A 19,785-nucleotide genomic window follows, 5' to 3' on the forward strand; every position below is an offset into this window, starting at 1 on the left:
AGTAAAATATTTACTAAGTAAACTTAAACAAATGACATATTTTGTGCTAGGTTATCGTAGTTGATGTTGTATTTTATGGAAATTGCTTTTTTGTGTGCTTAAAATATCGTTTATATAGGCTATGCCATCTTTTTTCCCATTTCAATGGAAAAGGCTAGGATATATATTTTTGAAAATCATGAATTTATATTGATATAGTCAATTCAAATTTAACATTATAGGCTATTACTTAATTTCTTTGGTTTGTATTTGTATCTTTTTACTCATATTGAAAATATTGATTCTTAATAACATTACTGTAATTACTAATTTGCTTTATTTTACAATTTACATAAAATAGCTTGTAGGCCATGCTAATTTTAATATTAACAATGCAAGTTCTGGATAAAGTTTAAGATTTTCTGTTTTCTTTTTTGTTCTACTACTATATGTAGTCAAAATCGAATCTGTTTTAAAGGTATGTTAGAATTTCTGTATGAAACCATCTGGCTCTGATGTTTGTTTTTGGATTAGGTTTTTGAACAGTTTTCTCTAAGTCTTCTATGGAAATTGGTTTGTTTAGACTTTCCATCACTACTGGGGTCAGTTTGGGTAAATTATATTTTCCTAGAAAAGTTTCCATTTTATCACATAGGTTTTCAAATTTATGTGAGTTGATTTGTACAAATTTCTCTCAGCATCTTTTAAACTCCTGTTTTAATGGTATTTTTCCCTTGTCTTATTTGTGCTTGCTTTTTTTTTTCTTGATTAAAAAAGTTTTTCTCATTAACGTTTAAATATTGAGGATATTCCTGTATCACCCATTAGCAGGAGATCTTATGGGATGTGGGATCTTGATTCAGTAGGACTCTTAATCACGTTTTAACTTCTTTTCCTTCCCCATAAGCTGCTACCCCCAAAGTCTATTACTTTTCCAGACACTTCCCTCTGCATTTCCCAGAAGCAGTGCTTTACGGTCAGCTTGCCTGTTGTTCTATGTACTTTCCAACCCTTCCCTTCAGCCCTTCCTGCTGTCAGAGCTCTGACCCGTCAGGTCTCAGACTTGTTCTTGGAAGTTCCCACTTGGTGTGGGGCCTTCTCCTGAAGGAGGGTGATGAGTCCTCATTGGTGTTATCTGGGTTCCTACACTATATGGACTCCCCTGGCCTCCCTGTTTCTCTGTGTAGCTCCTGCTGGGACTTCCTGCACCGTTCTAGACTGTGGCCCAGATCTCTTCCAGGTCTTGGTTCTTATTGCCTGGCTTCAATGTTGCAGTCTCACCTGTCTCTGGGTTGTGCTGTAGGCATATGTTATAGGTGCTTTTACTTGCTCTCCTTGTTGATCTGTATGGCTTTTAGGAGGTATCAGGAAGTTTGAATGTAGACACTCATTGTTCTTATTTGTCTGCATTTCCAGTTATCTGCATATGTCTCGATGTTATTTTTTATCAATTTTGTTTTTGGTTGGACATAATGTTCTTTCAGTATACAGAGTAAGGATTACCATGATTTCAGGAAAATTTTCTTTAGTTATCTTTGAAGAGTTATTTGGTTGTATTTGCTCTGTTCTCATCTTGAGGGGTGCCAATTTTATGTATGTGGGCTCTTACATATTCTTTGTAGTATTTTCAAGTCCTTGTTCTTACATACTTTTCTTAGGCTTGTCTACCAGTTTCCTGATTGTATTTTCAGTCTTTCCATTTTTTGTTGCTTTTGTCATGACTTTGAATCTGTAACAGGTTTATTTTTCTCTTGCATTGCTTCTCTGAGCTCTCTCCTTCAGCTCTCAGAGGTCCTCTTTGAGTTTTAATTTCAAAGATGGAATGTTTGCATGAATTTCTTAAATTTCATGAAGAATTTCATGGTTTTTTGTTGCTGGATGCTATGATTTTCTGCTGTTTGTTCTTTGACTTTTGTTTATATATTTTTTTCTTGTAGTATTTTTGGTTTTCCCCTTTTTTTCCAGGTAGTATTTTTGCATAGCTCGATGCCAGTTTCTTTGTGATTATTACTTATTTTTTATTACTTATGTTTTAATGAACCCTTATTTTTCCTGGACTGACCATTTTTAGAAGAAAGTGTGTGTGGGAGAGAGAAGGGTCCTAGGGGCTTCCAGCAGGGAACTGTGGTAGTGAGAAGCTTAGATTTTACCTGGCAGTGCATTCTCCTTGAGCCATTTTAGTCCCTGAAAAGAACCTCCATGGAGCCCTGTTCTTGCAGGGATTTTGTGTTTGGCATTTACGCCTGTCTTTGGCCCACCAAGACCCACAGTTCCACAGCTAGTTACCTTCCATCCTTTGGTCCCAGCAGGTCACTCTTTCTTCCAACATGGCAGACCTGCTCTTCTTCCTCCAACCTGGCCTCTTATCTGGCTATGGTGCCAGGCAGGGAGCAGACGTACTCCAGGTGTCTGTCATGCACCCTCATTGCCTGCTTTCTGAGCAAGGGGACTGTGGTTTACCATCCCCAGTTCCAGGAGAGGCTTGCCCTTTGTGTGCTTGGCCCAGGTTTACAGAAGCATGGGTGCTCTTAGTTTACCCAGGGCTGATTTTCCAGGCCTCTTTTTATAGTTTGTGATTTGGGATTTTAGTTTGTTTTTTCATACTTGCATCAAAGATAGGGATTTGTTTTTATGTTTCTTGTTTTCTTTTGTTTTTAATTTGGCATCATGAACAAGAACAGGGCAGAGGTATCTTTCTGCCACTATTTGTAACCAGGATTTCCACATTCTGTAGTTAAGCAGTTGTTTGATACTGTCCCCAAATTTTTTAATCTTTCTTAATCTACTAGTGGGAAGGCATGTTTTCAGACACAGCTGGGTACTGCATCCAATAAAATACAAAGCAGACTGGGGCACAGTCCTGATTGCTAATGTAAGCATTCTGTTTCTCCCTTTTCATCCGCATTAATAATGTGGAAATCACGGCCTCCACCTGTGAGTTTCTGCACAGGTACGTCCTCTTGGATGTGGTTGGGACCAAGAAAAGAGTGAGTGTGCTCTTTGATCAGATGGGATAATGGAGCAGCAGTTTTTCAAATGCTTCCAGTTGCTTCAAAGAGAGAAATTTTAAGATGAATGAAAACCTTCAAGGAAATATGTAAATGGATTTCTCTAACTGTGTAGGTAGCCAGTCTGGTATCTTGAAGCAATAATAGAAATAACTTTCTTGCTGGCAGGATGAGGCTTTTGTAAACAAAGATTGTTTTTTTCCTTTCTTCATTTCTTCTCCCTTTCTCCATTTCTTCTCCCTTTCTCCCTTCCCTTTCCTTCCGTTTTGGTACTAAATATGAATACAGTAAAATCATCTTGATCATGGTCATTGGAAAGATTTTTATACCATTTGAGATAAGAATTAAGTTGTCAACCCTGGGATTTTAAATGCTGCATTATTCTGTTCCTTTATGCCTTTGAGAATGTGATCCTTAAACTGCTGTGTTTTTTGCATCATTTTAATTTTATAATACTTGGTTGAAGAAAAGTGGTATATGCATAATTAAAACTATGACCTATTTTCAGAGTGCAAATTTTAGAACTAATAAAACTTAGAGTAACTTAAATACTAGATTTTCATTAAGTTAAACCACAGAAATAAGAGGAAAAGCTATTTTCATCTTACTTGAAGGCAGCTGCTCCCCTGGGCAGCCTCTTTGAGGCTAATTGAGAGGCGATGCTTTAGTCTGCCCAATGTAATGCCCCTCAAGACTAAAAGGTGGCCAGGGCTTTCATGAGAAACACTCCCCAGATCTTACGTTTAATTTGATTTTCATTTTACACACGCGTATAAAGTTGCTTGCTGCTTGCTGCAATGTGTTTTGATAGAAAGCTTTCATTAAGTAGATACCAAGTTTTGTCATGTAAACATGATTTCGAGGCAGTTAGATGGCGCTGTGAGATGTGCATTGTAGGTCCATGGCTATGCCAAATGTTATGCCTGGGGTCAGGTTCCAGCTCATGCTGAGGTCCGAAGGGAGTGGGTGGATGAGCCGATAGCTGAAGGGGGTCCGTAGGCAGGTGAAAGGTAGTTTTATTCAGCAGCTCTCTCATCAGCAGCTTACTTACACTAGCTCTCTCACACTGTTCGCCCTGTCTCAGCTGCTTAGTCCAGTGGCTCCCACACACAGCTGCGTGGTCGGCTCTCCCTTCAGGGTCAGCAGCCTAACTCTGTCTCTGGGTATGAGTGAGCCGAGCCGTGTCCTGGCTCCCCACTGACCATCTATTAAAGCCACATTATGGCTACATGGCTATGATAACAAGTGGAGTTATATGCCTGTGCTCTAAACTTGCTGAGTCACTCTGGATGTTTACCTTGGGCTATCCTCAACCAAAGCACAGCCATGTTCCTTACATGCATATTGGGGTTCCCCCTCATTCCACCACATGACAAGCAACATGCAGAATTAGCAATTGGCTACATGTGTCTTAGTCGCCAAGCATTCATCTTGACAGCCATTCATTTCTTGTTTTCATGTGGTCTAAGATCTTTTCATGCCCTCAGACTCTGCCTTCTCCTACTGCTTAACAGTTAATCATCATGCAAATAACCTAACGAAGGAGTTTTAGAAAGAGGAGTTTTTAAGGGATCCAAGGTTTTCTTACATTTTAACTGTATCCTAAGGGATATTACTTGATTTAGATCAAAGCTGTGTCTCAAATGTCTATTGGATGATTATCATGTTTTGATTGATGGGACCACCTGGCACATATATTATGTCTTTAATATTATATAGATATTCTTTTAGAACCTTATGATAGTGTTTTCTTTAAAAAAGATACTGTTTTCTTTATTAAGGCAAAAGTGATCTGTTCACATCTGAGTGCTAGAGTTAGAGTACTAGGTGCAGCAGCAGCTGTGGGGACAGGGACTGTCTTCATTGTGCAAAGGCTGCTGGCCACCACTTCCTGCGGGCATCTGTGCTTAACACCCCCTATTGGATTGGAGGTAGCATGACCAGCTCCTCTCTGTCTCACAGAAATGCTGTAAGGAGTTATGAGAGGGATTTTGCTTTTACTTTTGAAGTAAACACATCACATAAACCAAAGACAGAAGCAGTACTGTGTTAGTATTGTTATTGCATTAGTTAATTTGGAGGGTCCTACTGTAAACTACGTTACTGATAGTCTCTCTTAAACTAGATTTTGATTTGTTTGGCTCACGGTTCAATGGCTATTACACCCATAGCCCCAGTACTTGACAAGAGATCATTTAGCACTCTTGAAGGAAGGAATCTGGCTTAAGTTTTTGCTTTCTTTAAATAGGCCCACATGGCATCATGGTTTCCTTTGAAGGTAAGGCTCCTTCCTAGTAATTACATTCTTAACTGACATGAGAAGTTTGAAGGATTAAAAAAAAACAAAAAGCAAACTTCTATTTTTAGAAGCTGAAACCAGAACCATGACTTTGGCACCGATGAAGAGAAGATCAGTAATTTAGGACCTGCAGCTTTATATTCTCTCCCAGTCTTCAGTTCACAGTCCTATTTTTAGAAACTGGTTTTTATGCCTGCCTGGAAAGTCTTCTACAGTAGAATGGAGTCATCTTTTTAAAGATAGCTTAGAAATAGTAAAATAATTTATATGCTGTAAGTCACTTCAGTTAAAAAACTTGATGTAGTAATTTACCAGAGTAGTGATAGGAAGAAGGAATCAGCTGTAGCCTGTACATCCCCAAATAAGGAATAAGAATCAGAACAGTCATGTGTGATCAACTTTAACTCTTGTGAGCTGAAGAAAAATTCACTGAACCTTGTTAGAATTAAAATATTAAAAAATGGTTTTGACAGTACCAGAGGCTGAGTAACTTAAACCATATGTCTTTTTACCCTAGTTACTGATACTTTGAGTATATACTTTTTTACAATCATGAAGGAGAATTTTATCACAAACCTAGCTTTTAAAAACTTTTCTTCTCGTGTAACTTATGAAAATATAATTGTGGGAAGAAACATATATGAAGAATCTTTTTTCCAGACTTTTCCTATTGTTAGTACCAGATATCTCTTGATTATCTTTTTCTTTTTCATGTCTAAGAAGTTGGGTTTACTTTTAAATTACTCTGAAGATTTTATGATGGGGACCTGTCCTAAGAATACATTGTCTGTATGTAGTGTTTCTACACTGAAAACTTTGTGTTTCTTTTTCTTTTTCTTTTTTTTTTTTTTTTTGAGACAGAGTCTTGCTCTGTCGCCTAGGCTGGAGTGCAATGGCGCGATCTCGGCTCACTGCAAGTTCTGCCTCCCGGGTTCATGCCATTCTCCTGCCTCAGCCTCCCGAGTAGCTGAGACTACAGGTGCCCACCACCATGCCTGGCTAATTTTTTTGTATTTTTAGTAGAGACGGGGTTTCACCATATTCGGCAGGATGGTCTCAATCTCCTGACCTTGTGATCCACCTGCCTTGGCCTCCCAAAGTGCTGGGATTACAGGCGTGAGCCACTGCGCCCGGCCAAATACTTTGTGTTTCTATTCCACACTGCAGACATTTATTTGCCAGTCCTCAATAAGGGGTTTTATGCCTGATTTTTTTTTTTTTTTTTTTTTGAGACGGAGTCTCGCTCTGTCGCCCAGGCTGGAGTGCAGTGGCGCAATCTCGGCTCACTGCAAGCTCCGCCTCCTGGGTTCACGCCATTCTCCTGCCTCAGCCTCTCCGAGTAGCTGGGACTACAGGCGCCTGCCACCACGCCCGGCTAATTTTTTTGTATTTTTAGTAGAGACGGGGTTTCACCATGGTCTCGATCTCCTGACCTCGTGATCCGCCCGCCTCAGCCTCCCAAAGTGCTGGGATTACAAGCGTGAGCCACCGCGCCCAGCCTATGCCTGATATTTTTATTATCTGTCTCTGGTAACAGGTAGATAGGAGATAAGAGAGGTAGCCCTCTGAAGACTTGAGCTGGTAAACCTTAAAGAGCTCAAAACTTATCAGTGGATGAAAACAGCAAAGCATCCTTTCTTAACGCAAATTTTATCTTTTTTTTTCTTTTCCGAGATGAGGTCTTGCTCTGTTGCCCAGGCTGGACTGCAGCGGCACTATCATAGCTCATTGTAGCCTTAAACTCCTGGACTCCAGCCATCCTCCCACCTCAGCCTCCTGAGTAGCTAGGACTACAGGCACACACCACCATGCTCGGCTAATGTTTAATTTTTTTGTAGAGATGGAGGTCTTGTGATGGTGCCTGGGCTGGTTTTGAACTCCTGACCTTAAGCAATCCTCTCCCTCAGCCTCCTAAAGTGCTGGAATTATGGGTGTGAGTCACTGTGCCTGGCCAAATTTCATTTTATAAGCAACCATATTCTTAGTAAGAGACTGTATTAGGAACTGATGTGGAAAATATTCCATCTCCCCAAATATGGCACAAGGCACTGCATTTGAGTTCTCCATATCTACAGAACACACTTCCTCTTAAAGACCTGAAGACACTCTTCTCCACCCACTGAGTCATTCTAAGTAATTACTATGGATGAGAGAATTCCAAATTTTCATTTAATATTGCTGGGAGATACTGTCTTTGGTTAAATTCATTCGTCTCTTCCAGATATGTGCATTAGTGTTCAAACCATACTAGTCAAATGACTGCTAAAAGTAGGAAGTCTTAATTTGATTTTGTTATTTGCTATTTGTGAGTGTAAGCATTTGTTATCAGATTAGAAGAGACGAAAAGGATTGAAAATACTCTGTATCAACAAGAATGAAAAGAACTGAACATTTTCTTACCTTCACTGTAGTGGAAGGACAGATTGATAATTTTTTTCTAGAGACAATTTTATAATATGTATCAAATATTAAAATACTATGCCCTTGGACCTAGCAGTTCCCCCTCTAAGTATATTTACTAAGGAAATAGTAGACAGGTAGGGAAAGGTATTTGTACAAATTTTAGCATTATTTACAATAGCAAAAAAAGGGAAACATATTTTTAAATAGAAGATTAGTTGAATTACAGCATTTCATACAAGAGAATATTATGGTATTGTTAAAAGGACATTTCATGTTCTATTTTTATTGGCATCAAAAAATATTCACTGTGTACTACTTCATGAGAAAAGATTACAAAACAACATAATGTGTATAAAATGATTTTATTTTTGTTCTTAAAATATATATGGATATATTTTTATGTCTGGTTATATACTATGTTGCTTTTTACAGTGGTAATTTTCAAGGGGAAGGAGAGACTAACGGGCCTCCCATAGTCTTAATTTTTACACTTCTATATGGTTTAAAATTTTATGTTTACTTTTTTGCTTCATAGTCAAAGAGAATAATAAAGATATTTACATTCTGAAAAATGAAAGAATATACAGGTTTGGAGTAGGCAGTATGACATTGATCTTTGCATTGTACACCTCTGTGGAGTGTCCTTATAGTATTTGCTGAAGCGTATCATGCACAATCTTCAGTCCATTTCATGCAGTTTGGTACATTTTCCCTGTGCAGTGAGAAGATTGCTCACGTCTGGCATCGTGATTCAAGTGTTTCCCCTGCATGACAGTGAAGCCCTGAAGAAGCTTGAGGACACCTGGTACACTCGGTTTGCTTTCAAGTATCAGCCCATAGGTATGTGTCAGTACTTGTTCTCCTAAAGAAGAGGAAGGCGTCTGATGAAAAGTTACCATCCAGCAGTGGAGTCAGCTCCCTTGGGCAGATATTTAGTGCTGTACTGGGCAGGGATCACCAGCTACATGTGGGAAAACATTTTGATGGGGGGAATAAGATGGGTTAGATGACCCCTTTTTTCTTTTTTTAAACTTTTTTTTTTTTTTTTGAGATAGGGTCTCAGTATGTCACAGGCTGGTGTGCAGTGGGATGATCACAGCTCACTGCAGCCTTGACCTTCCAGACTTAATCAATTCTCCCATCTCAGCCTCCTGAGTAGCTGAGATCACAGGTGCGCACCACCATCCCAGCTAATTTTTTGTAAAGACGGGGTTTTGCCGTGTTACTCAGGCTGATCTTGAACTCATGCTCAGGCGATCCTTGTACCTTGGGCTCCCAAAGTGTTGGGATTATGGGTGTGAGCTACTGTGCCTGGCATTTTTTGATTTTCTAATACTACCATAGATCAGTGGAATCACAGGCTTTTACTACCCTTCACCAACAACACAGACAGTTCAGAGTGGCCTTCCTGAATATGTGTCAGAGTTGGAATCAAACAAGTTTTTTTTTTTTGTTTTTTTTGTTTTTTTTTTTTTTTTGAGATGGAGTTTCATTCTTGTTGCCCAGGCTAGAGTGCAATGCTACAATCTCACCTCACCGCAACCTCCGCTTCCCAGGTTGAAGCAATTCTCCTGTCTCAGCCTCCCATGTAGCTGGGATTACAGGCATGTGCCACCATGCCTGGCTAATTTTTTGTATTTTTGGTAGAGATGGGGTTTCACCATGTTGGCCAGGCTAGTTTCGAACTCCTGACCTTAGGTGATCCACCCGCCTTGGCCTCCCAAAGTGTTGGGATTACAGGTGTGAGCCACCGTGCCCAGCCTCAGACAAGTTTTAATAAGAATTTAGTTTGACTATGAATGACTGTTTTGTATTTGAAAATTTCTATTTTTGAGGAGCCAGTTACTTAGAATGAACCAAGCAATGCCACACTTAAGGCAACTAGCAGGCCAAACATCTTCTGAGGTGATTTGTAATTACCTTGGCATGCATTACTGGATCTGTCAATTTTCTTTGAATATAATTATAAGAATAATTATTAATTTATTTGGTATGTGCTGGACATTATTTAAAATTTTGTCAATATGGATGTTCAAATATTTTAGTCTGGTTATGTTTTTTAAGCTGGTAGATTTCACCTTTGCATTACTATCATTTTTTTTTTTCTTTAGAGGACATTTTCCTTTTGGTTTTGTTTAATGGTATCCTTCTAAAATAATTTTCTTTCTGTTTTCTATTTCTGAAAACAACTATTATGTAATGTTTTACCAAACAAAAATTATTTTAAGATCAAACTCTGAAATTACATTTTGAATTTTGTTTATATTCTCTGAAAGGAAAAGTTTTGTTTTTGTTAATTCCAGGTCACACAATAGTCATTTTATATTACACTTACAACTGTTTAACTTTGTTTTGGCATTTAAGTGGCAGGAAATTTGAATATTGCCTCTAGGATTTGTAAAGTGACTGTATCTGTTAGCTACTTCTTTTTTTTTTTCTTGAGAGGGAGTCTTGCTCTGTGGCCCATGCTGGAGTGCAGTGGCGCGATCTCAGCTCACTGCAATCTCCGCTTCCCAGGTTCAAGTGATTTTCCTGCCTCAGCCTCCTGAGTAGCTGGGACTACAGGTACACACCACCATGCCCGGCTAATTTTTGTATTTTTGGTAGAGACGGGGTTTCCCCGTGTTGGCCAGGCTGGTCTCGAACTCCTGACCTCAGGTGATTCGCCCGCCTTGGCCTCCCAAAGTGCTGAGATTACAGGTGTGAGCCACTGCTCCCGGCTTCTGTTAGCTACTTCTTAGAAAGTAAGGGGAGAAAGTGAGTCGATGGTGAAGGCTAGGCATGAGGTGGTAGTGGATTTGGGTTCGCTGGGGACTGAGACTGGTGATAGCATCTGGGACATAGGTGGATCTTGAGGCTCCTTGAGATTGAAAGGGGAAGGTCATCTGCTGTGGAGCCAAGTGTCATGAGCATCTTTTAAAAAGAAATGATTGGATGTTCTTTAACCTGATTTAAATTTAAGGTGACATCATACCTACTGTTTTCATTTGCCCCTGGGTTAGGGGGAAGAATTAAGGATAGGAGAAAATAGCCTATCTCAGTTCATTCTAACTCACTTTTATAGACTGCTGAAATTATCTTAGGAAAAATATGTTGACTGTATGTTATTAACTAAGAAATAATAACGCCAACTGCCACACTTCCTCTCACCCCCTGCTTCCTACCCTGGTCCTGGTACAGGATGCTCTTATGATCCAAGCACTCCCCATGTGGATGAGGCTGGCAAAGGATGCAGTGTTGGTGACCTCTCTAGAGTCAGTTAGCTTGTGTCGAGTTCACAGAACATTAGCAGTCATGTTGCTTGGACCTTCTTCTGCCCAGTGCATATATGAAAGTGTTGATAAATGTGTTCCATGGCTCTTCTGGAAGTTCATGTGTAGAATCCTGTTTTGTGCTTCTGAATAATTTTTCTTTAGTGTATTGAAAAATCTGCCATGACACACTGATGAAAGTTTATGTCTTTGGGTAGGGAAGAGCAGAATTTTGTGGATGGGGAGTCTTCGTCGAAAAGAACGTTTATAACACTAAGTGGGAGAAAAGTGGGGAGCATAAATTAAACCCCCAAATTAATGTTCAGTGGCCATGGCTGAACTTAAATTAGGACCTTGGAGATTTTGGGTAAGGTACAAGATGAGTTTTCCTTTGGGAAAAAGGTATCCATCAGGTGAGGGGAAACAGAGTCCAGGCACCTGGCAGAGCAGCCCCCAAGGCTAAGGCCTGGCCCCTAACCTGGGGGAAATGTTGGACCTGCCATGCAGACAATCAGGGTCTTTATACTGCATGGAAGATGGATCTGCCACCACACACTGATTGGGAAGTGAGGGTTAAATGATCCCCACTTAACTAAAAAATGAATAATCCCCACTTAACTAAACAATGAAAAATCATTTGAAATGATTTTTTAAAGTGTTTGGTAGTCTATACTTATGTTCTTTCTTTCTTTCCACTATAGACAGTATTCGTGGATACTTCGGGGAAACAATTGCTCTGTACTTTGGATTTTTGGAATATTTCACTTTTGCATTAATCCCCATGGCTGTCATTGGGTTACCTTACTACTTGTTTGTGTGGGAAGACTATGACAAGTACGTGATCTTTGCCTCGTTCAACCTGATCTGGTCCACGGTGATTCTGGAAGTGTGGAAGCGTGGCTGTGCCAACATGACCTACAGGTGGGGGACATTGCTCATGAAGAGAAAGTTTGAGGAGCCCCGGCCGGGATTTCATGGTGTCTTGGGTATCAATTCCATCACTGGGAAGGAGGAGCCTCTGTACCCCAGCTACAAGAGACAGTTGCGCATTTACCTGGTCTCCCTGCCATTCGTGTGCCTCTGCCTCTATTTCTCACTGTATGTCATGATGATTTACTTCGACATGGAGGTTTGGGCCTTGGGTCTACATGAGAACAGCGAGTCTGAGTGGACCAGTGTCCTGTTGTATGTGCCCAGCATCATCTATGCCATTGTGATTGAGATCATGAATCGTCTCTATCGATATGCTGCCGAGTTTTTAACTTCATGGGGTAAGACTTGAGGCTTTATATTCACGTCTTACTTGCCTGTAAGAAATGTTGCCTAGATCATGGGATTCACATAGCTGCTACCTTGCAGAGACAATAGATGTTGCTGTTGGCTCATTATAGAGACATAAGGAAAAATTTATCAGCTTTGTGAACACTGATGATCTCCATGCCATGGTTATCGTAACGCTCATTTATTGAGTGTTAATTACTATGTTCTAGGTGCCCTGCTAAGCACTTTATTCACAATATCTCACCATCACCTTCTTAAGGGTACCGTGAAGTAGAAGTTATTTCACCCTTTTATGGATAAAGATAACTGATGCTTAATGAGGTTCAGACAGCAAATAGTGGAGCTAGACTAATTCAGACCTATCTGTCCAAAGCTTGTGCTCCTAATACTGTAACATTGTGTTTCATGCTGAGGGTAAAATAGATTTAAATTGTTTCACTGGCTAGAGCCACAGAAGAAGGAAAAAAAATGTCTTCATGATACTCAGCTGAATCAACTATGACCAGTTTTCTAAAATGGAGTGTCTAGTTGGTGTGAGGCACTGAGGACTGCTGTTGAGCTCATTGAAGGCAGGTGTTTGTGGATCTATCTGTGGTAAAAAAGGAACTTGGTTATAAGTTGAAAATGGTCTTGATAGGCCATTCACCCTCTAATTTATTTATTCATTCAAACCAATGAACAAATTCGCTATATTATTCCCTAGGAATAAGTCAAAGCCTTAACTTTATGGGCCATAAAGATGTTTTAGGGGCTGGACGTGGTGGCTCACGCCTGGAATCCCAGCACTTTGGGAGGCCAAGGTGGGCAGATCACAAGTTCAAGAGTTCGAGACCAGCCTGGCCAATATGGTGAAACCCCGTCTCTACTAAAAATGGAAAAAATTAGCCGGGCGTGGTGGCACACGCCTGTAGTCCCAGCTACTCAGGAGGCTGAGGCAGGAGAATCACTTGAATCCGGGAGGCAGAGGTTGCAGTGAGCCGAGATCGTGCTACTGCACTCTAGCCTGGGTGACAGAGCAAGACTCCGTCTCAAAAAAAAAAAGATATTTTAAATTATTTTTATTAGTTGTATAACAATATCAGCTGTCATTTATCAAGTACTTTCCTTGTGCTAATACTAGGCTAAAGTTTTATATTATTTCTGATCCTGAGAGTGACCCTGGGAGGAAGATGGTCAGCCTTGTTTTGAGGGAATAAGGCTGAGTATCTGGAGGTTAAGTAACTTACCCAAGGTTAGGCAGTGGCTGAGTAGCTGAGTTGGTGTTCAAATCCAGGTCAGTCCAACACTCTATGTGTAAGATGACACTTTCTTCAGAGTCTTCCTTTTTGTCATTTTATCTTGCTATTTTGGGATCTATGCAGTGTTACCTTTTCTAGATGAAGATAGAAATTTGAGTTTCCTTTCAAGTTAACCCTTGTAAGCCACATGAAATTTTACTTACAGAACTTTATTTACAGAAAACTTTATTTATTGCCCTCTTCTTTAGAGGTTACTATTAGTTTTCACTATTACTTCTTATACAGTGTCTTTGGGTGGCTGTCTGTAGGATTGTTTGCCAGCACTTGCCAAATTTCTTTGTAGCAGTAATTTAAAAAATAATTTCAGACTACAGTGCTATTGCAGTACCCTGAAAAATGTGTCGTTGTTTGATGCTCTTGGTGGTAAGGCATAGCTGTGATTGACAGCCTAGTACATTTACTGACTGAGGCTCTGATGTTGGACATCTCCGCCCTCCGTGCAACTCACTTTACCTCATAACAGTGCTTTCGCATTGTTTTCTTACTGAGAAGTTACCTGTGTGTTTTAATGTTTTAGAGAATCACAGATTGGAATCTGCCTATCAGAACCATCTAATTCTGAAAGTTTTAGTGGTAAGTACAGCGTTTATATGCAAATCCATTTTATGAAACTGATATATACTACATAATATATAGGAATACAAATAATGAAGTGTTGCTTCTAATCTAAGATATCAATATATTTTGTGCAAATAGGCAAGGATTGATTAATAAACATGCGTACCTCTGTGTTCGGTAGCCTTATTACAAATGTGCGTGTGATGTAAGACTTCAAAATACAGGAGTTAGTATTATAGCCAATTTCCAGTTATTTAAAAACTAGGCCAGGTGGGGTGGTTCATACCTGTAATCCCAGCACTTTGGGAGGCCTATGCTGGTGGATCAAGAGTTTGAGACCAGCCTAGCCAACATGGTGAAACCCTGTCTCTACTAAAAATAGAAAAATTAGCTGGGTATGATGGCGCAGGCCTATAATCCCAGCTACTCGGGAAGCTGAGGCAGGAGAATCGCTTGAACTTAGGAGGTGGAGGTTGCAGTGAGCCAAGATGGCACCATTGCACTCCAGCTTGGGTGACAGAGCGAGACTCTGTCTCAAAAAAAAAAAAAAAAAGAAAAGAAAGAACACTAATGGGCCAGACACAGTAGCACACGCCTGTAATCCCAGCACTTTGGGAAGCTTGAGGCAGGTGGATCACATGAGCCCAGGAGTTTGAGACCAGCCTGGCTACCACAGTGAAAACCTGTCTCTACCATAAAATACAAAAAAAATTCACCGGGTATGGTGGCACCTGTAATCCCAGCTACTGGGGTGACTGAGGCAGGAGAATCGCTTGAACCCAGGAGGTGGAGGTTACAGTGAGCCAAGATTGCACCACTGCATTCCGGCCTGGGTGACAGAGCGAGACCCTGTCTCAAAAAACAAAAACAACAATAACAACAAAACTAACCCACTTTTTAGACATGTTTCTATTCTTTTCCTTTTGGTGATTTCTTTGAAAGTTTTGCTATTCAGCAATCCTTCCTGTTACCACGACCTGTTTAATGATGGAACATTACATTAAAATTTTTTTTTTTGTTAAATTTCCAAAGTTCAAAAGGTTCCCAGCATGTTTTGACAGGTGGGAGGAAAGAGACAGAGAGAAAGCAGTATGTAACCTGCTTGCTGTTTGTGTAGAAGCTGACATGTCGTGCCTCTTTCTACCATTATTATAAATAATAAAGAAGTACCGGCTTGAAGACACCTCATTTATCAGGGGTTTACCTCAGTCATCTGTAACATAAGTGAGAATCAAGAAAGTTACCTGAAGAATCATCTGAACTTTCAACTGGAATTGATTTAACACAGTCCATGTACTTCACTCCCAAGAGAAGGATCCAGGCCCTCTTTTAGAATCTCTGCTCTAGCCGTAGAAATCATTCTAAGAAGTTTATCTATCTGTTTTTTCGGTCCTTAAAAAATCAGAAACCACCATCATGAGGGTGTTTAGATATCTGGAAGTAGGCAAACCTACAGAGAAAGAACAGGTGAGGAAATGAAAACCTGTCATAAGGGATAAGAATTCAACAACTGGGCATTAGGAAAGGGAAAAGTAGCCCTACATATCCAAAAGGCTTCGAAGGCCTCCTTCACACCGTGAAATGGCTGATACTTACAATGTTGGTGCTAAATCAGCTAGAAAGTTCTGTTCTGTGCTCTCTGTGTAAGAAAGTAAAGGAACATGGGATACATTAAAAAGTTCATTCAAAAAGGTTATAACAGGAGGAGTTTTTTCCCTCAGAGGTAAAAACATTCCGTTTGTCTTAAAGAATTCAGTTATTTGTGGGACTTTATTATTCTCTGATGATGCCAGATACAGTTAGGTAACTGCCTTGTAAAAAAAAAAAAAAAGCCATTGGTTAAAGTCTTCTTCCTCCACGGTGCTTCTTAGGCCTCTCTTCCTTTTTAATCTTAAGGGGATGGTGTTTCTTAACCTTCCCAGGCTTTTGCTTTTCAACTTCTGCTCTAACTTAGCACCCCTGTCCTGTGCCCATACTGATCTTACTGCTTACTTTCTAGAACAACTCTCCATCTCCGCAGTAATTAAGCACTCACACCTGTACACATAAGCAGCCTTTGTCTAAGTGATGCTGCTGGGTTGGAAGTAGTCAGCATGGGGTCTGGGAGGCAGAAAGGAAACCCACTGGTGCAGGGCGTAAGCCATAGGTTCTTGAGCAGGGAACTCCTGGAAGAGATGGCACTTTTTGTGGCAGGATCCCCTTGATTGGTACTCCCCTTCGCCCAGCCTGCTTCTGTGTATCTGGCAGGGCGAGAGAGTTCATGCTCATGGTGACAAAGATGCTTCCCAGGCTGGACCGGTTGTTACAGCTTCCCAGTTACCTGCTGTCTCTCTGCGATAGAGAGAATCTCAGGTACATAGGCATGAAGAGGCCTCTTATATCAGGCCCTTGTGGCAGGATCCCCCTGGCCAGTGCCACCCAGCTGCCCCACATACTTTTGATGAGGTTTCCAGGCATGGGCTTGCTGTGATGGGGTCCTTCTTGCCAGTGCTGCCTGGCCATCCTGGGATCTCTCTGTGGAGCAGGGGAGTCTCAGGGCCAGCAAGGAAGAAGACCACTTCCCCAGGAAACTTACTGTTATTGGGGGGGGGGTCCTGATTGATTTCCCCTTGCCAATTTAGCAGGGCTCCCCTGGCACTGACAGGATTCCTATTCAAATGTGGGAGGAATGAGCCTACTTGGGCTACCTGGGTTGGTAGGTTGGGATTGGGAAATGCCAGCCTTGGTCTCCTCCTTCTGTTGGGTGGGGGAACTTCAGGTGTGCACGTGCTGTGCTGTTCCTTCAGCTCTGGGGTCCTAAACCATCTCATCTTCCTTTAAGCACCTTTCAGAGTTCTCCTTTGGTTGCCTTGTTTGTTATTTCCAGAGTTTATTTAATAAGGAGACATGTGGAGAAGCAAGTCTTTGTCATTTCATTCAGACTGGAAGTCTCTCATTACATTTTTAAATGCTACATTACAGTTGTAATAAAGTACTCTAAAGCAGTGTTTAACACTTACCTTTTTTTTTTTTTTTTTTTTTTTTTTTGGCAGTTCAACTTTCTCAATTGCTTTGCCTCACTCTTCTACATTGCCTTTGTCCTGAAAGATATGAAGCTTTTGCGCCAGGTGAGTATAAATAACAGAAAAATACCAATTTTTTAGGTCATAGAGGTGGTTTTCTATCTTTAGATGCTGTAATTGGCTTCAAATTATTTTTACAAATAAAATCTTTTAAATTTTGTATATTTTTAAACCAAATTCTAAATAAAAAATTATTAGGAATTGCATTGTGTATTATGCTCAACTGAAATGAGTTGAACCTAACCAACCTGAAAAATTAAGTATAGGGCAGTAAAATCAATTATATAGTTCACCTCAAAGCTTGTAAGCAACTCTAACAGCAAAAATGTAGTATTCATTAACTGAACTGTTTTGTGTGCCTTGGGTGGGGATGATTGGTGTAATGTTAGGTCTCGCAAATTTAATTTTTAAATTAATAAGTTGTTAAACTTTAGAGACCAGTGGATCCTATGCAGTGCTGTATCTTTTCTAAAGTGTCTGACATTTATTTTGGTGTGTTGTCATTTCCGGATCACATAATACCAATGAATAATAAATTAAGAACAAATTACTGATTTCTAAATTCTCCTTTTTATATTTGAACCAGTTATAAGTAAATGGCTGTTTTTTCCCAGTTTTAATATTCTGAGATTGTTGGTGAGCAGTCTCAAAGCCTAGACTCCACTTGTTAAAAGTTATTTTTCAAAATAGAGAAAGTTTAAAGTAATACATTTGGAATTGATGAGTTGGATGTACATGTAATAGTGGTCCCATGTAATAGTGTATTAGTCGGATGTGACTTCTCATTTCTTCTACTTTAGAGAGTCTCCTTTACTTAGCAGAAGATAGGGGAATGGAGGAGGACCACTTAAAAAAACAGTTGTAAGACCAGCAAAGGTGGGGTGTGATGGAAACACTCATATCTATCTGAGAAAAGTGGAGATTGATACATCTCTGGAAACCAGCTCTCTTGATAGCTTTGCCAAGAACCTTAACTCATCCCTAGTAAATCTTCAGAGAGGAGCAAAGATTCATCTACATAGATATCCAAGCACCAGCATTATAATAGTGAAAATTGGGAGTAATACTTAATAGCAGTGTACAGGCCAAGTAAAAAAGAATTTTTAATGATACGGGAAAATGCTCAAACATACTAAGTGAGAAAAGCAGTAAACAAAGTTGTATCCATATAGGATAATTATAGTTTTATTTTTATATATGATTGGAAAGAAATATCCCAAGAAATAGCAGTGGTTTTGTCATGGTTGTTTAATTATGGGTGGCTCTTTTTTTCTATTTTCTTTTTTTTAAATAATACATACATAGTTGTACATTTTTTTTTTTTTTTTTTTTTTTTTTTTTTTTTTTTTTGGGGTCTTTCATATGCATGCCCCCCCCCCCCCCCCCCCCCCCCCCCCCCCCCCCCCCCCCCCCCCCCCCCCCCCCCCCCCCCCCCCCCCCCCCCCCCCCCCCCCTAGTTGTACATTTTTATGGGGTACATATGCTGTTTTGTTACATTCATAAAATGTGTAATGAAGGCCGGGCATAATGGCTCATGCCTGTAATCCCAGCACTTTAGGAGGCTGAGGCAGGCAGATTGCTTGAGCCCAGGAATTCAAGACCAACCTGGGCAACATGGCAAAATCCTGTCTCTACCAAATATACAAAAAATTAGCTGGGTGTGGTGGCACATGCCTGTAGTCCCAGCTACCTGGGAGGCTGAGGTGGGAGGATCGCCTGAGCCTGGGAGCTCCAGGCTGCAGTGAACTGTGATCACGCCACTGCACCGCAAAGTGAGACCTTGTCTCAAAAAAAAAAATGTGTAATGATCAATCAAGGTATTTAGAGTATCTGTCATCTGGAGTATTTATCATTTCTATATGTTAGGAGCATACAATACATTATTGTTAACTATAATCACCCTACTCTGCTCTCATATATTAGAACTCATTTCTTCTCTCTAATTGTATGTTTATACCTGCTGATCAACTTCTCTTTATCCTCCTCTCCCCAACACACACCCACCCAGTCTCTGGTAACCGTCGTCCCACTCTATCTCTATGAGATCAACTTTTTTAGCTCCCACATTTGAGTGAGAGCCTGTGATATTTGTCTTTCTGTGCCCAGCTTATTTCACTTAACATAATGACCTCCAGTTCCATCCGTGTTGCTGCAATTGACAGAATTTCCGTCTTTTTTATGGCCAACTAGTATTCCATTGTGTATATATACCACATTTTCCTTATCTATTTGTCTGTTGATAGACACTGAGATTGATTCTGTTTCTTTATTGTTACGAATAGTGCTGCAGTAAACATGGGGGTGCAGGTGTCCCTTTGATATGCTAATTTCTTTTCCTTTGGATAAATACCCGGTAGTCGGAATGCTGGATTCTATGGTTGTTCTATTTTCAGTTTTTTTTTTAGATGTCTCAAAAAAAAAAAAAAAAACCTCTCTCCATACTCTTTTCTATAGTGTCTGTATTAATTTCCATTTCCACCAACAACAGTGTATAAGAGTTCCCTTTGTTGCACATTCTTGTCAGCATCTGGATTTTTTGGGTCTTTTTAATAATAGCAATTCTATTTGGAGTAGGATAATATCTCATTGTGGCTTTGATTTGCATTTCCCTGATGATGAGTGGTGTTGAGTATTTTTTCATATACC

General features: G+C 40.1%; 1 protein-coding gene across 3 annotated transcripts in view; it reads left to right on the forward strand.

The window, feature by feature from the left end:
• Window positions 1-19,785, forward strand: part of ANO10 (anoctamin 10) — a 272,195-nt gene that overhangs the window by 34,804 nt on the left and 217,606 nt on the right. For all 3 annotated transcript variants that reach the window (XM_003256932.4, XM_030812012.1, XM_030812013.1), the window contains exons 5-8: window positions 8,410-8,529; window positions 11,642-12,211; window positions 14,037-14,092; window positions 17,110-17,184. In XM_003256932.4, the coding sequence (XP_003256980.1) occupies window positions 8,410-8,529; window positions 11,642-12,211; window positions 14,037-14,092; window positions 17,110-17,184 (821 nt within the window). The remainder of the gene's footprint in view (window positions 1-8,409; window positions 8,530-11,641; window positions 12,212-14,036; window positions 14,093-17,109; window positions 17,185-19,785) is intronic.

This window comes from Nomascus leucogenys, chromosome 4 (genome assembly GCF_006542625.1).
Source record: "Nomascus leucogenys isolate Asia chromosome 4, Asia_NLE_v1, whole genome shotgun sequence".
Lineage (NCBI taxonomy): Eukaryota > Metazoa > Chordata > Mammalia > Primates > Hylobatidae > Nomascus > Nomascus leucogenys.